At 56.9% G+C, this 17,427-nt stretch overlaps 8 protein-coding genes across 8 annotated transcripts, besides 17 other annotated features; 1 reads left to right on the top strand and 7 right to left on the bottom strand.

Annotated features, from left to right (window-relative positions):
• Nucleotides 1-25: 25 nt before the first annotated feature.
• On the bottom strand, nt 26-955 carry Tco025E_03296 (uncharacterized protein; the record flags this gene model as incomplete). The annotated part of the gene is made up of 1 exon (XM_029370216.1): nt 26-955. One exon carries the CDS (start codon nt 953-955, stop codon nt 26-28), a length of 930 nt encoding a protein of 309 aa, XP_029229611.1.
• A 72-nt stretch (nt 956-1,027) lies between these two features.
• Nucleotides 1,028-1,054: a sequence feature (GA-rich).
• Nucleotides 1,054-1,085: a microsatellite.
• A 522-nt stretch (nt 1,086-1,607) lies between these two features.
• Nucleotides 1,608-1,626: a microsatellite.
• Nucleotides 1,627-1,639: 13 nt separating this feature from the next.
• Nucleotides 1,640-1,681: a microsatellite.
• Nucleotides 1,682-1,900: 219 nt separating this feature from the next.
• Nucleotides 1,901-1,925: a microsatellite.
• Nucleotides 1,926-1,943: 18 nt separating this feature from the next.
• Nucleotides 1,944-2,051: a sequence feature (GA-rich).
• A 334-nt stretch (nt 2,052-2,385) lies between these two features.
• Nucleotides 2,386-2,427: a microsatellite.
• A 12-nt stretch (nt 2,428-2,439) lies between these two features.
• Nucleotides 2,440-2,468: a microsatellite.
• A 19-nt stretch (nt 2,469-2,487) lies between these two features.
• Tco025E_03295 (putative heat shock protein HslVU, ATPase subunit HslU) lies at nt 2,488-3,912 on the bottom strand (the record flags this gene model as incomplete). Its single annotated transcript, XM_029370215.1, has 1 exon — nt 2,488-3,912. One exon carries the CDS (start codon nt 3,910-3,912, stop codon nt 2,488-2,490), a length of 1,425 nt encoding a protein of 474 aa, XP_029229610.1.
• A 549-nt stretch (nt 3,913-4,461) lies between these two features.
• Nucleotides 4,462-4,483: a microsatellite.
• A 5-nt stretch (nt 4,484-4,488) lies between these two features.
• On the bottom strand, nt 4,489-6,135 carry Tco025E_03294 (dimethylaniline monooxygenase (N-oxide forming); the record flags this gene model as incomplete). The annotated part of the gene is made up of 1 exon (XM_029370214.1): nt 4,489-6,135. The coding sequence occupies one exon, from the start codon at nt 6,133-6,135 to the stop codon at nt 4,489-4,491; it is 1,647 nt and encodes a 548-aa protein (XP_029229609.1).
• A 245-nt stretch (nt 6,136-6,380) lies between these two features.
• Nucleotides 6,381-6,416: a microsatellite.
• Nucleotides 6,417-6,554: 138 nt separating this feature from the next.
• Tco025E_03293 (uncharacterized protein) lies at nt 6,555-8,822 on the bottom strand (the record flags this gene model as incomplete). Its single annotated transcript, XM_029370213.1, has 1 exon — nt 6,555-8,822. One exon carries the CDS (start codon nt 8,820-8,822, stop codon nt 6,555-6,557), a length of 2,268 nt encoding a protein of 755 aa, XP_029229608.1.
• A 126-nt stretch (nt 8,823-8,948) lies between these two features.
• Nucleotides 8,949-8,975: a microsatellite.
• Nucleotides 8,976-9,257: 282 nt separating this feature from the next.
• Nucleotides 9,258-9,291: a sequence feature (GA-rich).
• A 474-nt stretch (nt 9,292-9,765) lies between these two features.
• On the bottom strand, nt 9,766-10,956 carry Tco025E_03292 (mitochondrial carrier protein; the record flags this gene model as incomplete). Its single annotated transcript, XM_029370212.1, has 1 exon — nt 9,766-10,956. The coding sequence occupies one exon, from the start codon at nt 10,954-10,956 to the stop codon at nt 9,766-9,768; it is 1,191 nt and encodes a 396-aa protein (XP_029229607.1).
• A 38-nt stretch (nt 10,957-10,994) lies between these two features.
• Nucleotides 10,995-11,035: a microsatellite.
• A 181-nt stretch (nt 11,036-11,216) lies between these two features.
• On the bottom strand, nt 11,217-13,400 carry Tco025E_03291 (putative ATP-dependent RNA helicase; the record flags this gene model as incomplete). Its single annotated transcript, XM_029370211.1, has 1 exon — nt 11,217-13,400. The coding sequence occupies one exon, from the start codon at nt 13,398-13,400 to the stop codon at nt 11,217-11,219; it is 2,184 nt and encodes a 727-aa protein (XP_029229606.1).
• A 413-nt stretch (nt 13,401-13,813) lies between these two features.
• Nucleotides 13,814-13,836: a microsatellite.
• Nucleotides 13,837-13,875: 39 nt separating this feature from the next.
• Nucleotides 13,876-13,914: a microsatellite.
• Nucleotides 13,915-13,952: 38 nt separating this feature from the next.
• Nucleotides 13,953-13,973: a microsatellite.
• Nucleotides 13,974-14,084: 111 nt separating this feature from the next.
• Nucleotides 14,085-14,119: a microsatellite.
• Nucleotides 14,120-15,047: 928 nt separating this feature from the next.
• Tco025E_03290 (uncharacterized protein) lies at nt 15,048-15,569 on the bottom strand (the record flags this gene model as incomplete). The annotated part of the gene is made up of 1 exon (XM_029370210.1): nt 15,048-15,569. One exon carries the CDS (start codon nt 15,567-15,569, stop codon nt 15,048-15,050), a length of 522 nt encoding a protein of 173 aa, XP_029229605.1.
• A 627-nt stretch (nt 15,570-16,196) lies between these two features.
• On the top strand, nt 16,197-17,427 carry Tco025E_03289 (Tcoingi protein; the record flags this gene model as incomplete). The annotated part of the gene is made up of 1 exon (XM_029370209.1): nt 16,197-17,427. A coding segment is annotated over one exon (1,231 nt), but the record flags the coding sequence as incomplete, so codon positions are not given.

The following is a 17,427-nucleotide window of genomic DNA, read 5'->3' as shown; positions in this document are numbered from 1 at the left end:
CGCAGTGCAAATCGTCAGGGGGTCCTCACTGCGCGGAGCCGCCGTACACGGGCGAGGCCCCGGTGTACCAATCCGGTGAGCCGGTGTTGTCGGTGGACTCCTCCTGCAGCTGCTTCACACTGTCGTGCGCGCTGTGCTTCACCTCTACATGGTACTGCGTCCCGGTGCTGCCCACGTGGTCATCTTCCAACATGCTCGCCAGCGAATCCGCCGAGAGCGCCTCACCGGAGCCCGACTCTTTCGGTGCGGCCGCCTCCGTCTCCGCACCCGACGCTGGGGCCGACACGCGCGACACCGTTGCCGTGAGTCCGCTCGCCGACGCCGCGGCCTCCCGCTGCTCCTTCGCCAGCAGCGTCACCTGGTGCGGCGTCAGCTGCTCCCGGTGCAGCTGCGCAAGGACGTTCAGCACAACAGTGGCCTCCCGCATGGTAATAAACCGCCCCGACAACTTTGCCTCCTCCGCCTGAACCGCGGCCACCCGCTTCTTCACCGCCAAGTCATTGTAAAAGCCCTCGAGCACCTTCTTGATGGCCTCGCTGTGGGCAACGCCCCTCCGCTTGAGCTCGTAGTACTCCTTCTCCATCCGGTCCAGCGGCTTGCGGACCCAAAAAATGTTGTAGTACCGCATCCCCTCCGACGCCACCAACCGACTCTTCCGCGCCAGCTCGTCGCGGAGGGCGACCCGCTCTGGGCCCAGCGACCCCGCGTCGTCCTGCGTTGGCTCGCTCGCGTTGCGCGGGTTGAGCGTCTTCTCCTGCTGGAAGTTGTGGTTGATTGGCGGAAACATGCGAAAGTGATTGTACCACTCCGGCGGAATGTAAAAGCCGGTGCCCACCAGACGGCCCATCCGCTTCATGTGCTGCCAGGGCTCGTGCGACTCATTCCACACGTCAAAGCGCGGTGCGACGCCCATGTTTTTCGGCATCTTGTACCGCCACAGCGCCGTCGACCGCATTCTCGCCTCGCTGCTGCACTTCCTGCGGCCGTCACCCCTTTCCGCCCCCTACGCGTCCCGTAAAACTATACGTCTCTCCTTCTCCCTCTCTCCCTCTCTGCGTGTGCGTGTGTGTGTGTATGTGTGTGTGCCACGCCCGTCGGCGACTTTTCCCTAGTGACTGGTGCGGTGCTGCAGCGAGAGCGCGTGCGGAGCGAGGGGGCAGCGAGGCGAGGAGCATCACAGCAAGCACGGCCGCGGAGGCACGCGGGTTTGTGCGCCGCAGCGTGTGTGTGCGGCCGACGGAATGGTCGGAGCCAGACAAGAGCAAAACAGCAATCGCCCGCACAACGAAACGAAAAGTAAATAAATAAAAGAACGCGCGGCACGGCGAAGAAGACTCACATCACATCCCAGAGACAAGTGTCGGCGGCAACCGAGCAAACCCAAAATACAACAACAACGAACCGTAAAAGAGACCCAACGCGCCGCGGTCGGTCTCGCCACACGCGTCGCAGTGGTCAGTTGCCGCGCACCCACCCGCACTGTGCACAAGGGATGGGAAGCAGCTTGCCGCGGCAAATGGGAAAGGCACAAACACACCAAAAAGAACTAAAAACAAAACAAACCCCCAAAAGGAAAAGGCGCACAAACACGCAGACGCATGCACGACGGTGGTGGTGGTGGTGGTGCCTATAAAAAAAAACGCACACACACCACGCACCCAGAAACAAAACCACAAACACATAAATATATAACCTGGCGACAGGGAAAATTCCATCTAGCATGCACGGCGTCTTGTCGTGGCGTGTGCTTTCCCGTTCATGTGGATGAAGGGCTGTTTCGCCCCCCGCTTCCTTGTCCCCCACGACGTACTCTGAAGTTGTTGTTTTTATTTTTTTTTGTTTCCTTCATTCATTTTCCTCTCTCTCTCTGCGTGCGTTCCTTTTTTTTTTCTTGTTTCCTTGTGTGAGTGTGTGAGTGTGTGTGTCTTGGCGACTTCTGTCGTTCTTTCTACTCTTTTTTCGTTGTTCTTCTCATTTTAGTTTCGCTCTCCTTCTCTCTCTCTCTCCCTCGTCCCTGTCTGCCCTACTCCCTCCTCCTCCTCCTCCTCTCCCCCACAGTCGCCTCCAGCTCTCGACGGCGTCAGTCGCCCCTCCTGCCGCACTCTGCATTCTCCTCGCGTCCAGGGGACCCGCGTGTGTGCCCCACGGCACACCGCACACAGCACTCACACGCACAGGCGTAAATAATGGGCGAGGGAGGGAGGTCGCCCGGTGTGCGGCAGGCATGCACCTCGGTCCATTTCGCAGTGGGGCCCCAGGAAAAAAACCGCCGCCGCTCTGCTTCCTCTCCCTTTTCCTTTGCTCCCCTCGTCGCTGCGCACAACACTTGCGGTGGTGAGGCGCGTGTGGCAAGTGGTGGGTGAGTGCGTCCGTGCAGGCATATAGACCCAACCATCCACCCACCCACACACACACACATGCACACACGTCGTTACATACAGAGAGATATATAGAGAAAGATAGATAGAAACAGACAGGCATAGCTGTCTAAAGCAGGAACTTCTTGATATCCACCTTCTTTACCATGTTTTCTACGGCCTTATTCACGTACGCCGCGTCGATGACAAACGTCTCACCCTTCCTGTCAGGACCATCGAAACTGATTTCCTCAACAACCTTCTCTGTAATCGTGATGAGACGGCGTGCGCCAATGTTCTGCACAGTGGAGTTAATGTGGGCGGCAACATTGGCGATCTCCCAGAGGGCGTCCTCCGTAAAGACAAGCTTGACGCCCTCCGTTTCCATCATGGCAACGTGTTGCTTGATGAGGTTGTACTTGGGCTCTGTTATGATGCGGTGGAAATCCTCGGAGGTGAGCGGCTTCAGCTCCACACGAATGGGAAGGCGTCCTTGGAGCTCCGCCAACATGTCGGAGGGCTTGACGCTATGAAAGGCACCACTGCAGATAAAGAGAATTTTATCCGTCTTTATTTGCACATTAAACTTGGTGGAGACGGTTGTGCCCTCAACAAGGGGGAGCAGGTCCTGCTGGACCCCCTCCGCAGAGGCCTGGTGCCCCTTGTACCCCCCAGAGGCCGTGACAATCTTGTCGATCTCGTCAATGACGACGATGCCGTCCTCCTCGCACGCCCGCAAGGCCTCCGCGGAAACGTCCTCCGTGTCAACCATCTTCTCAAGCTCCTCCTGCTGCACGGCAGGAAGGGCGTCCTTAATCTTTAGCACCTTCTTCACCGTCCGAGTCTGCGCAGCGCCCAGTGCGCCGGGGAGGTCAATGGCAATAAACACACCTTCACCCGCCGCCGTCTTTGGCTTGGGAGCCTTCTCCTGCAGCTCCACCATCACCTCGATGTCGTCCAGGGCACCGGAGCGAAGGTGCTCGCGAAACCCATCCGATACCCCAGCCAGCGCCTTCAAAATACGGTCCTCCGCCTTCTGTCGCGCCACAGCCTCGTTTTGGCGCATGAGATTCTGTTTTGTTTGCGTCAGGGAGGCCTTGTAGAGGTCCTCGATGATGCTCTCCACATCTCGGCCATGGAAGCCCACCTCCGTAAATTTGGTCGCCTCCACCTTCACAAACGGCGCATCCACCAGCTTTGCCAGACGCCGGGCAATTTCCGTCTTTCCAACGCCGGTCGGGCCTATCATGAGGATGTTCTTGGGAGCGATTTCCTCGCGTAGCTCCGGGCCCACTTGGTGGCGTCGCCAGCGATTGCGCAGCGCCACCGCTACCGCCTTCTTTGCGTCGTTCTGGCCAATGATGTAGTTGTCGAGCTCCCGCATCAGCTCCCGCGGGCGCATGTTGCGGATGAGCGTCCGCCCCGGTGCCGAGCTCGGCGGCGGCGGCGTCGATGGGGCGGCGGAGGCGGTGGCCGCGGCACTACAGAAACGGACAGCGCCCGCGGCGCCGATGGCAACGCCGGTCGGCAATGAGAATGCAGTCGCGCGGCGCATGCTGTGGCGTTCCCCTCCCGTTTTACTCCTCTTGTCTCCTGCTGTTGGTGTCGGTGCAACTGCCACGTGCGTGTTGCCACACGCACAGAACAAAAAAAATGGTCAAAAGCGGAGCAATTCGAGGAAACAAGGCAGGCAAGCAAAGAGGGAAAAGAAGAATAAAATGAGAAAAAAAAACGAATGGAACGAACGGAGCAGGGTGTTCTGCCAAACGCTACCGCACCTGTTGTTCTTCCTCTTGTTGCTGTATTACTTTGTATTCCTCCTTCCTGCCCACCTCACCGCTGTTTTTTTTTTCTTCTGTGTTTTCCCTATCCTTTTTCTTCCCCTGCCTTCACTGCTGTTACTGCAAAAGAGCTCCCTACACCTGCACGCAAGCAAACAGGCGAAGAAAAGAACGGGCAGATGATCGCGTCCTCCAAGCAGGTGCAAGGCGCAAGGGAGCACCACACAACGGCACACCCGCGCTCGAAGGGAGTGAAAAAGGCCCGTCAAAACAACAGAGAGCACTGCGACTTACACACTGAAGTGCCACCACCACACACCCACAGAGAGAGAGAAAGAGAGAGAGGCAGACTATACCGCGTTACTGAAGAGAAGATGCTGCCGCTTTCGCTTCAACGGAGCCATGGAGCGCAGTTTGTGTACCACGCGCAGCAGACTTGTCGTGAGGATCCACCTCCGCCGTTCCATTATGCTGGCCGTGTACGTGTTGCGGGAACCCACCTGCAACTCTTCCTGAAGGACGTTAAAATACAACGCCGAGTACAGCCCAAGGCCTTCGGGACTGTACAGGTTCTCAAGCAGTGGGTAGCGCTCCATCAGCTCCGACTGCCGTGAAAGCAGACCCTCCACGTCGTGGGGAAGCTTCAGTCGCTGCGTAAAGGCGTACGATATAAACTTGGCCTGCGCCTCAAATAGCAGAAACGGCGGCAGTAATTCCTTTTGCATCCCCACAAAGGCAATGGAGGGGTTATGGGCGTACAGTGTTCCAAGGTAGAGCCCACGGTGGTGGGGCGTCGGCTTTCCGGGGCTGGCTCCACGCGGTGCACACGGTTGCTCCCCCTCCTCCTCCTTTTGAGGAATTTGTGGCGGCGGCGGCCCCTCCAGCACCTCTCGCACGTCACGGTGCAAAAACGGGTAGCGTGTGTTGTATCCGGTGGCGCAAATCACCGCATCGATATTATCAACAAAAAGGCCACTTGGGCCATCGTCCACAGCATTGATGCTGCTCCGCCTCTCACGCGCCATGGAGCGGGTTTTCGCCTCTTCCACAACGTCGTTTGGCCGTCTAGGTGGATCCGTGAACAATATGCCGCGTCCCTCACTGCGAAGGGGGTGCCCAACGCCAGGCAGCCCACCCCAGCAGGCGGCATTCCTGAAATGGATCCAGTCCGAGACAATGCGGTTGCCTTTTGTGACGTCGTTACGCCAGCCCGGTGAGCGGGAGAGCAGCTGCAAGGCCGCACTCGCCGCGTCCCGCATAGCCCCACCTTGACGCAGCGGTGCAGACGACCTCGTCGCGAAACCCTCCAGTTGCCGCTGCGGCATGTACAGCGATTGGCAGCTGCTGTGGTACGCGTCCGAGCCACAACGTAACAGTTCCCAGCAGTAGTCCAATGCGGTGACGCCGTCGCCCACCACCACAACCCGTTTTCCTTTAAACTGGCGGAAATCCTTCACATGCGAGGCGTGGTGCAGTTCACCGCCCTCGTGCAAGTAGGGCTGCAGCACTTCCTTTATTCCGTCCGGGTACCGCGGCTCCTGCGTTTGGCCGGTGCACACACACACCTTGTCAAAGGACCACTCAAAGACGTCACCATTCACAACGTTGACTGTAATGAGACGCCACACGGCGTCCCGTCCGTCGTAACGGGCGGACTGCACCTTCGTGTTGGGGCGCACAAGTCCCCGGGTGCCCGTCTTCTCTGCATACTGCTCCAAGTAACGGCAGACAGAGGAATGGTGCGGAAACTGCGGCACAGTGTAATCAAAACGCAAGTCGCTAAAACTCATCAAGTCTTTCGGCAGTACACACCGCATCGTCGGGTGCACAGGCGAGACGAGTCCCCGCGAGGAAAACGGGCTGCGTGTGTCGCTGTTCCAAACGCCGCCAGGTTCTGCCGCCAGCTCGAAGCAGGTCACTAGCAAACCACTTCGGCGTAGGGCCGTGCAGGCCGCCATCCCAGCCGCGCCGCACCCAATCACCGCGCAGGACAACATTTTTGCCCCTCAGTTCCTCTTCTTGCTTCACGCGCAACCGGTGACCGCGTGCGTGCGGGTTGTTTTCCCCTGCCTTTGCTCGCCGCGGCTGTCAAGGCCGCATTGACGGAAACAAGGTCAAACAAAAGCGGGAAAGGCGGAGGGGAAAACATAGCCTTGCGATACCCACGAAGGACAAAGAAGAGACGTCGCCCACACCGCCGCCGGGCGGAAGCCCAAGAGCAAGAAAAAAAAAAGGCCTCCGGAAAGGCAAAAGCAAACAACAAAAACAACAACGCAAACACCAGACGCCACAGCGGCCACCTCCACTATGGTGCTTTCGTTGCTTCACCGGCCCCTTCCAGTGGTCTGTTCTTTTTTTTCTTTTTTTCTCTGTATCTCCCTCTACATAAAGCGACTCCAAAAAGGCCTTATTGCCCTCATACATCTCCCGCCGTTCTCCTAGCGACTGAAACCTTGTTCTCAAAGTACGATCCAACGGAGCATGAATTCTTCGACATGGCGGCAGTTGCCTCATTAAATAATTCCGGCGTCACGCCAATGAGGCGCCGCAGCGTTGGCTGCTGCTCCTCCTCCAGTGTGGGCTGCGGCTGGATGTGGCACACGCCCTTGCCAGCCGCCCCAAACTTCTTCACCGCAATGTCCGTCACAAACGGCACAAACGTCGACTTCGCCTCTGTGGCCAACGTCAACGGCATCGTACTACAACTCACGTCAACCTCCGGCGGAGGGGAGGAACGTCGGCGCCGGAAGCGCGGCTCCACACGGGGAAGTTCCGTCGAGTTCACGTAGTTGTGGTCCGGGGCGGCGTAGAGTATCCACACCTCCACCTCGCAGCCACTGGTCAGCGTCACCTCGCCAGTGTACGCGACAAGTTTGGGGGAAAAGGCCAGGAATGCCAGAAGTCCTCTCGTTCCTTCGCTTGACTGCTTTGACACCACCGCGACACCGGCCACATTCGCACACGACGGCATCACGACGAAGCGCGTGACGCCCTCCGGCACCTGGTGCGTTAACGGTGCGAGGAGTTTGCACACGGACGGGGTAAAGTACTGGCGGGGAAGTTGCGGCACCTGGTGCGGCACAAACGTCACCAACACTTGATACGCCACAACAGGCAGAAAGGGCTCCTCAGAGATGACGGACGTAAACGGGTCCTGGCGTATGTCCCTCGCCCCCAACACAACGCTGTAGTACCCAGCCTCAGGCACCATGAGTGTGAAGGTCTCACAGCTGGTCATCTCCTCGCGTTGATGCCACACCCACTGAGGCCCCAGTGGCGTTGCCGTGCCAAGGTCCTCGGGCAACGCCTCGAGTGTGCCCTTGTAGATGAAGCAGGCAAGCTCCGCTCGCTCCGGCTTCTCGTTCACGAGACTCACATAGAATGGCGTGGAGCGCACCGTGAAGAGGCACCGACGCCGGTGCGAGCTCAAGGCCAGTGGAAAACGAAAGAAGGTGTGCGTCAGGCACGGGGCGCCCTCCCAGACAACCTGCCGTGGAGGCGTCAGAAGCAACGTATCTAAACTCACCTTGGGAAAGTGTGTGGCGCAAAATTGTTGCGGATGCGTGTTAAAGTAGAAACTTTCTATACACTTTTTCATCGAGCGAGACGACGCCAAAACTGGGGCATCCAGTGGGCCTCGTGCCGGCTTCTCGCTTGCGAGCGAAGCAGGGCGCTTGGATTTAGCAGGCGGCGCCTCTTTTGGGGCAGGCTCCTTCACTGCATCCACCTCTTCCACAACGTCCTTGCCCCGTGCAACGCGACGTAGTGGACCAGTGTAGGACGAGAGAGCAACGTCCACTAGGTACCGCTTCACGTTGTCCTCCTCCTGCGGGATAGAGACAATATTCCACGCCCACTCAATGGCCTCCTCCGGCGCACGTCCTCGCAGGTGGCCCTCAACAACCTTACTCTCCACCTTGGCATAGTGCAGGCACCTTTGATACAGGCGTGCCAAGACAAGCGGGTCGGCGGTGCGCTCCCGCATGGCCGTCAAAAGCGGGTCGACAACCTCCACAGGGGGCGTTGTGGGCTTTGCATCCGCCGCTGTCTTCCGCTTCACGCCACGCGACGATGCGTTGCTCTTTCGCCCATCTTTCTTTGTTGCGGCGGCGGCGGCGGCGGCAGCAGCAGCAGCAGCAGCCTCCTCCTCGGCCACGGCGGCAGGAAAGTGAACCTCCACAGTGATGTTCTCACACAACCAACAGTACAACGCCCGCGCCTTTTTCATCGCGCACTGCGTAACGGACTGTCGCCAGGTCACCCGCTGGAACGGCTCCACCACCTTCGCCGTCACCTCCTCCGGTTTTGCTGCCGCATCCAGCGGGCCCACTGCGCGCGCCTGAGCGTCGGCCTCCTTCCGCTCCTCCTCAGAAATGCCCCACCCGGCGTCCGCAACGACGTCATCGCCGTGCGCAACGCCCTCGGTAACCAGCGGCGCCCCACCACTACGACTAGGCGAACTTTTTGGGCCGGAGAAGCACGGCAACCCCCGCCCCTTCGTCTCGGCCTCTATGGAGAAGCCAAAGTGGTGAAGGTAGTCGCCGTAGTATCGCAGCTGCAGGTCAAAGACGGACGGACGGAAGGTTTGGTCGAAGGACTCGTAGAGAAATCGTCCAAACTTCTTCACCCGCGTCTCCTCCGTCTCCTCCACGGCGGCGGGCGGGGCTTTGGGTTTCCGGCTCATGCGCCACTGCGGGCCCTCGCGTCGAGGGAAAAGGGGGGGGGGCAGCGGGGCAGAGTTGCACAACGACAGGAGGAAACGAAGGATAACACGAGCGAAGGGCTCGCCTCAAAGCTCCCCCATGAAGACAAAAAAAAAAAGGAAAAAAATAGAAAACGAAAGGGGGGAAAAAACATACCTCTCAAAAGAAAATTTTTTTTAAAACAAAAAAGCGAAGGGAGGGGAAGAAAAAAAAATAGGAGGAGGGTTACACCCATAAAATCATAAACACCTCCGCCACCCTGCCCGGTGCGCCCACGCGAAGCAATCGACTTCCATTTTTGTATTTTCCCCCTCTCTTTTCTCCCTTTTATTTTCATGATTTCCTTTTTATTCCCCCTTCTTTATTGACTCTTCTTGCCGCCTTTGCTTCGGTTCTAAGTTGTGTTTCTATGTCGCCTCCTCGCCCCCTCTCTCTATCTCTCTCGCTCTCCCGTCGCCTCTTGTGCCCTATAGTTTGCCACCGCGGCCGTAGCCTCAGGGGGCGCACGCACGCCTCCCCCAAGCCCCAAAAGCCCCGAGGCCGTCGCAGCTGGCAAGGGGTGCAACAAAAACAACAACCAAATCGACAGTAATGGGCTAGGAGAAGATCCTCACATTAACCTCGTCCTCCCCCCTCCGTCGTCTAGGCTGTCGCATATGCGCGAAACCATGCTGCAGTTCGAGTGGAGAAGAGGCAAGTCGGGCAATTGGAGTCCCTCCTCTTCCTCCCCCTACACCCGCACACAGAGAGAGAGAAAGAGAGTCAACAGAGTCATCCTTGCCGATCAAGATCCGGCCTGCCCCTTTGTTCAGCTTCACCCTTAATGGTTTACCCTCGTGCAAACAACTGAAGAAGAGTCTCTATGTCACTCACTTTTTTTTTTAGGTGTTAGTACTTCATCACGCCCTTCCCGCTCCGCCACCCTCATTCGGTTTCCGGGATCTCCAGGGCGGGCATCACCCCTGCGGGAGGCAGGGAATTCAAGGCTACCGCTGCGGGGCGCGCATTGAAGCACATGTACGCATACATGACCACTTCAAACGCATAGATCTGTGTTGCCTTGCTAATGACGCTTCGCAGCAAGTGGGGAGAGAGGCCCTTGTAAAAGCCGATCAAACCATCGGCGCGATAAATGTGCCGGAGCGTGGGGACGACGCGGGTGTGTTCACATTGGCGTGTCACGTGATTCACGGTGCGCATGTGATTCATGACAACGTTGTACGGGTACGCGACACCCACCGCCGTTAGCTTCGCGACCATCGACAGCGACAGCACTGCCGCCGATGCCGCAAGGAAATTGTTGGCGTCCCTGAACTTCCCATCCTTCGTGAGGCGCCTGAGAAGCTCGTACACTGTCCAGAAGAGGCCCTCCTCCACGAAGCGCCCGAGAACGTTTGTTAAGGTGCCGCGGTAGAAACCGATGAAGCCCTCGCGACGAAGAACGTCTCTGAATACCTCGCGAACGCTCAGTGTATCCTCCACCTGCACACGTGTACGCACCAAAAAGAGTGGGCCGAGCGTGGAGTTCGTGACGCAAACGCCACCAAAGGCGCAGACGGCGGGCCGTATACGCTCATCCACGCCGAACCGCGTCATCTCCTCCTGCAAAAAGCGGTACGTCGGCAAATAGATACCGTTGGAGGGCAGCGACGCCATCATGTTCGCCCAGAGACCGCGCGAGAAGGCGTGTCTGAAGCCCCCGCCAAAAAGTTCCTTTACGGTGTATAAGAGGCTTTTGTGCGACCTGCCAGTGGCGCCTCGACTCGCAGAGAGTCGCACACGAATGGTGTCCAGCGGGTTCGTGACCACCGTCGAGCACACGCCAGCAAAGCTGCCCGCAAAGACAGAAGCGGCGTACTCCCACTCCTTCCCCAGCCTACCAGTTCGGGCGTTGTCGGACATATCGGTTTCTAGTAACAAATATAAAACAAAGTGTTCTACAGCAACGCCCAAAAGTAATTCGGTCTTGTTGCACGTTGCAGAAGGAGGATACGGGGAAAAATAAAACAAAAGCAAGCGTAGAAAGCTTTCCAAACGGAGCCCAAGAAGAAACTGCACAGGCGGCAGCGTTGGTTTGGGCAGGGGCCGTAATGCGCGGCAGCACTCATCACGCATATACACAGGAGCACAGAGAGAAAAAACAAGCCGTGGCTTGTCTGTCTGTGTGTTTGTGTGTGTGTGTGTGTTTGTGTTTCTTCTTCCTTTCGAGGATGTTCTTTTTTTTTCTTTATTTAACCCCTTTCCGCCGTATTGGCTCTTGTTGTTGACTCCTATCCATCGTTAATCGTTTAGCAGACTTTCTCTCGGTTCGTTTTTTTTTTCCCCATCCCGCCGTCTTCACCCCTCTCTTCCTGTTCGATTAGACGAGGGCGCCGTCAATGACGCGCCATGCGCTTCCCGTGGCGGGACTTCTTTTTGCTCTTCACCCCGTCGTGGTGCTTGTAGGCGGGCTTGCCGTTCTTCTCGCGGCTCTCCGCCCGCCTTTCCTTGCGCGCGTCACGGATCTTTTTCTTCTTCATCTTCTTGATTACGCCAGCCTGCAGTTTCTTCTCGGACTTGCGTCGCAGGTCGCGATGGGCGGCCTTCGCCTTTTCCCTGGCGCGCGCCTTCACGTCGCGCTCCTGCCGGCGCGCCAGCTTCTGCTTGCGCAGGAACGCCTTCTCCTCGCGGTCCCAGCCGCTCAGCTCGTTCTGGAAGTTCTGGACTGTCACCTCCGCCTCCTTCTCGTAGAGCCGCCGCGCCTCCTCCTCGCGCCGCTTTCGCTCCGCACGGCTAAGGCACCACGTCTTCTTGGGCTGCGCCGTCGCGCTGTCGGCCAGCATCTCCGCTGCGGACCGGCTATAGCGCCGCTCCGCCTGCGCAATCTTCGCTTCCAACGCCTCGGCCGCCAGCTGCCCCCGCACCTGCGGAAACACGGCGTCTACTTTTGCAGCCGCCTCTGCTAGCAACGCCGCCGGCACATCGCGGCGCTTCACGGAGGACGCCTGATGGCTATTCACGACCCCGCTCACCGCAAGTATCTTGCGCATAATCTCCGCGTCCCTTGCCTCATCCACGAGCGACACCGCCGTCCCGCTTCCCCCGATGCGGGCGGTCCGACCAACGCGGTGAATGTACGCCGTGAGTGTCGGGGGCAGGTCAAAGTTCACGACGGTGGAGACGCCCTTAATATCAAGTCCACGCGACGCCACATCCGTCGAAAAGAGATACTGCACCTCACCCGACGCGAACCGCTCCAGTGAGGCGAAGCGCTCCTCCTGTTGCTGGTTGCCCTGCAGCTCCGCACAGGCGAAGCCCAAGGCGGTAAAAAGAAGATGCAGGCGATGCGCCGTCGTGCGGTAGCGCGTGAAGACGAGCGTCTTGTCCCTGAAATATCCAAGACAGAGGGCCACCAAATACCTTGATTTTATCTTTGTAGTGTGCTCCGAAGCGTCCTCCGCGTCATGCGACGACGCGGCTCCGGCTCTTGATGCGTCCCGGAGGCGCTTCGAACGAATACGCTTCTTCGACCCCGCCGTTTCTTCCTCCTTTCCCTCCATTTCCTCCGTCCCCTCGACCGGACGACCCAGCAACGGATTTGCCGCCGCTGCAGAGGAGGGCAGACGGATGCGTACAAACTGCTGTCGCAGCTTCGACTGGAGCGCAACATGCCCGACGTCCACATTTTTCGGTTCGAAGAGGTGTTCCTTCGCGAACTCGTCCACCTCGCTTGTCATGGTTGCCGAGAACATTAACACTTGTCGGGTCTCCTCCGGGACGCGCTTGAGGATGTCCACCACTTGGTCCTTGAGTGTTACGGTGAGCATCTTGTCGCATTCGTCGAGCACGACCAACTCCACACCGGAGACATCCAGGGAGCCATGTGCGCCCTTGTAGTTGTGGAGCAAATCCACCAATCGCCCAGGGGTTGCGATGAGAATGTCAGGAGTCGACTCCACCGCTGCCTCCTGGGCACTTTGCGCGATGCCCCCAATCGCCAGGGCCACAGTTAACCCTGTCGTAGAGGCCTGTAGTTGCTGAAGCATGTGTTGGCACTGCATGCCCAATTCTCGCGTCGGAAGCAAAATAATGGCTCGAATGAAACGTCGTTTTCCTCCTGAGTGCAACTGCTTCTGTGGGGCACGAGTCAAAAGAATGTGCAGCAGCGGCAGGAGAAACGCCGCCGTTTTGCCCGACCCCGTCACCGCCCGTGCACACACATCACTGCCGCCCAGAACTGCAGGAATGGCCTGTACCTGCACAGGGGTTGGGGAGAGAAAACCTACGTGTGTGACAGCCCGCACAAGTGCTTTACAGAGCCCCAGTTCTATCCACATGATCTCATCCTGTGTCTGCGTGCCGGCCGCGTTATTGCCTTTCCTGCCACCACTACCGCCATTCACAGGGATCGCCTCGCCGGGCATGGTCCCCCGTTTCTCCTCCTTGGGCGTCGTCGCAATCTCGCTAGGGGCCTTCACACCCGTCAAGCCAAAGAAGAAGGCCGAGGCACCTTCCGTCATCACCTCTCCGCTAGTCACCGTGCCCTCGTCCGTGTCCCCACCCGCACGTGTGTACGGCATCTTGAATCTCCTCCCTCCGACGTCGTGTGCGTGGCTTTTTTTGGCGCCGGAAGAACGGTTCCGCTGGGCTGGGCGTAATGCCCGCATTAAACGTGGCCCAGAGAGAAGGAGGGGGGGGAAAAAAAGCTTTTCCTGCGTTTTTTTTTTAGTCCCTTCCGTGCCAGACTCTGGCCGTTGCTGCTGCTCTGACTCGCCTTCGCTGCCGACCAACTCTGTGAGGAGGGAGGGGGCGTATCGTCCGTGGCGCGGGTGATCCTGCCTGGTCAATGTCCGCCCGCAAAGGTGAGGAGAGTGGGAGAGAAGAAAGAGAAGCAGTCGGTGCAGCAAAGAAGCAAAAAAAAAAAAGTGATACTTCACACTGGTCTGTCGCATTTTTCTCGTAATAGTTTCAACCACCGCTTGGGGAGCCTGAACGTGCGTGCGTGCGTGTGTGGGTCCTTACAGTTGACCCCCAGAGAATATGTTAAGGTGAGGGAAGCTAAAATGCACGCGCAACAACAAAACAAAAGCAAAAACTACAACAGAGGGAATCGGCTAGAAAGGTGTGAACTGACACACACACACACACACACATATATATATCCCTTGCATGCACGCATACGCGTCACTTACCGCGTTGTAAGGGGGCTGAAAAGAACACAAACCCAAGGAAGCTGGAAGAGAGAAAATGAAGAAATAATGCCGCACACGCATACACACATACGCACACACACACACACGCTTACAAAGAGGCACAGTAATAGGAAAACATTTATGTGCCAACCTCACGTCCTCTGCCTATTACAATTTTCGGTCGGCGCGCCCACACCTTCCCGCCTCATATCATCTACTTCTTTGTCGGCGCACCCCCTTCTTATTCCGAAAGGATCTACACAAAGCCCCACGCGTCTCCACTTTAACCCGCATCGACGACGTAAGCAAAACAAAGACGTGTTTACACGTGTCTGGGGGCGTACGCACACGTGTAAAGAGGGGAAGTTAAAAGAAAAGAAAAAAAAAGAGTGCGGTATAATAATATTTAAAAAAAATCAAACAAAAACACATGCGATACGCCACAGCAGTTTTACAGAGAAACGCGGACCAGCTCCCACCCCTTTCCTATACTAGTCACCCAATTGGTTCACCGCCATTCTCAAAAGGAAAAACTTTTTGCCGGGGTCTCATTCCTACTTTGCCTATTTTATTTCTCTTGTGCGTGTCTCGCGCGCGCGCGCGCTCTCTCTCACTCTTCATGCGCGACCACTGCCGCGTAACGCCCGCCCACACTTGTCCCAGACGTTCCATATGGCTTTTCCTCCCATGCCTCAATGGTGCCTGACGATATTGTTACCAAAGTCAAATCAGCTCCATTGGGCAAATACAGGCTCAAAAAGCGTAGTTACGTATTACACCAAGAACAATTCTCCATAACATCTTGCCCAGACGCAAAAACAAAAGCTCACAACTCGAGTTCCCCCCCCCCCTTGAAGCAGAAACAAAAGCAATCACCCTCATTTTTGCTTGTTTGTTGGGTTCTGTCATTCGCCAAGACTGTCAAGGAGGAATAATATGCAGCTTCTTCTTCGGCCTTGGCTTTCGCTCTCTCCCTCTTCAGCTTCACTGAAGCACCCCCTGCAACGGAGATCCCACACTCGTATATTCGCCCCTTCATTCGTACTGTGTAGAGAGGGCATACGGGTTGTGTCGGTACATCACAGGGCCCTCTGTGAAGCAACTGGCGGAGAATCTGCTAGGGCAGCGGGCACGACTCACCTCCCTTGCCGGGATGGGCGTGCATGTTGCGACCTCACACTCCCTCAGTCGGGTTACCGGTGCCGCCGCCTCACTCTGCTCAAACCCCACCACTCGCGAGTCCGTCCAACACGGAAGCGAAACAATAACTGGTTGCCGTCGGAAGGAGGTCGTGATGGGGAAGACGGAATTGAGAGCGCTCTCCACGGTGATCGCGCTGGACCGTGTCGGGGCGGGAAGCACGGCGGCGTCGAGCCGCTGCAGACCGGTAGCCCTCAGCAGTTCTACATTGCGCTCCTCCGTGTGAAGCTCATGCTCACCGTGAGCAAAGACGCAACGAGCCCCAAAAGGGCATTTTTCCTGGCGTAGGTAAAACTCGCAGAGAGCTGTTCGGAACTTGGAAGGCTTGACTTCTGCGTGTTTGTTGGTCTTGGGCATTTTCCGTTCTATCGTTTCCTTGCTTGTCTTGTATATTGTTGTTGTTGTTTTTTCGTTTCGTTTCCTTTGCCCTCCCTATCGCGTTCTTGCTCTTCGAAGAAGAATAAAGAAGATCCTTTTTCCTTAGACGCAAGCTTGCGTGACTTTCTTGAGTTATCTTGTACTCCTTCTGCCCTTTAGTGGTCACCTCGCTTCGTAGCCGCTTCGTTGCTCGCCTCTCCCTATACGGCCGCGGTTTTTACTGCTGCAAGTCGCTTTCTGTCGCCCGTCTGCTACTGTTCTTCCTTGGAGCGCAAAGTGTGCCCAGGGGTTTACTGCGCATGCGGTGGAAACAGAAGCCGTTGCACGCAAAAAAAAAAGAGGAGGAAAGAGAACAGGCGAAAGCGTCGACACGGAGAAAATAAGGGCGGAAAGTGGAGTTTAAAATAAACAAAAACGCAGGAATTTGGCACCTAATCCCCAGCCAGAGACGGCACGCACACAAAAAAAAAGGAAAAGGAAAAGGGGAAAACAAACACGCACTACCACCAGGCGTCACAGCTTCCATTCATCACATGGGTATATGTCAGATCAATGCACAGAGAAAGTATCATCGTAAAAAAAAAAGTATCCACCCCTCCTCTGGCGATGCCGGCCACCTTACCGTGGTGCCAGGGTCCAGTACCCCGTCCAGGGGGAAGCCAAGAGCCCGCATTATACTCAGTCGCTGTAGACTGGGGCGGGCGGCAGGCTATCGGCAACCAGAGAGAGCAAGCAGCATCACCGACATTCTGGGGCGAGGGAAAGTGGAAGGGCGCTCTCCCGCACGTGCAAACGTGCTCTCTTCATAGTATTTACCGGCTCCTCTTGCTCATTAGCGGGGATGTCGAGCAGAACCCTGGCCCGTTACTTCGCGGAGCTCAATGGAATGCAGGTGGATTAACTCCGCCGAAGCGTCTCGCATTGGAAAAATTGCTCTACGATAGCAAGGTGGCCTTCTGTCTCCGCACCCAAAAGTGTAAAATTGTCGAAGTAACGTACACACCGTCACAGCCGGGCACCTTCGGCAAAGCACACTATGAGTGTCCTCTCTGTGGCCAGCGAGTAGTGAGTCACTGGTTCAGCCGACACCTGAGAGAGAAACATCCGGGTCACCAAAGCGATGTGATTGCGATTCCTCTCCAGCGTGCCAAACGTGCCAGAGACACTGACGATGATGATGAGGGAAAGAATGCAGTTATGCCGAAGAGGATGGATGCGTCTAGAGGGTTAGATTCTACACACGAGGCATGCTATACAGACGAGGCGTGGCTACGAGGGCACCATAAGCAAGGAAATTCCTCCTTGGTCTGTGCGCGCTGTGGCGTCAAGTACATGCGGCTGGGGTCTCTAGTCCGCCACACTCGACTTCACCATAAGGACAGCAATGTAGCGCAGATACGTCTTGAGGACGGGTCCCTCCTTTTCCATGACATGGGTGACCGGGAGTTTCAATGCCCACATTCCCCCCTGAAGAGCACACAACGAGGTGGACTCAGCAGGCACATAAAGGCAGTCCATGGTTCTTCCGAACAGGAGACGCGCCGTAATGTGCTAAAGTATGCCTGTGAGGAATCGTCGGCCCACTTATTGGAGTGCCCCACTTTGAGAGAGCTACGGATTAGCTGCGGCCTAGAAGAGTTATCTAGAGAGAAACAGCTCAGCAGTGACAAGCTGGCAGTATTCCTCTGCAGACTCTTCCAATTACCGTGCCCGTTGAAGAACTCCGTGCCGATCTCTCGTGGGGTGGACACATCCGCCACCCAGAGTGAGCTGCGGGACGGCCCTACATCACCCCCTCTCCTAGGTTATTGTTTTCTTATTTTCCAACTCTCCCCTC

The sequence above is a fragment of the Trypanosoma conorhini genome (genome assembly GCF_003719485.1).
Source record: "Trypanosoma conorhini strain 025E chromosome Unknown Tco_14.4_contig_00146, whole genome shotgun sequence".
NCBI classification, from domain to species: domain Eukaryota; phylum Euglenozoa; class Kinetoplastea; order Trypanosomatida; family Trypanosomatidae; genus Trypanosoma; species Trypanosoma conorhini.
Note: the sequence above shows the minus strand (reverse complement) of the source record. Positions and strands in the feature narration are given on the sequence as shown.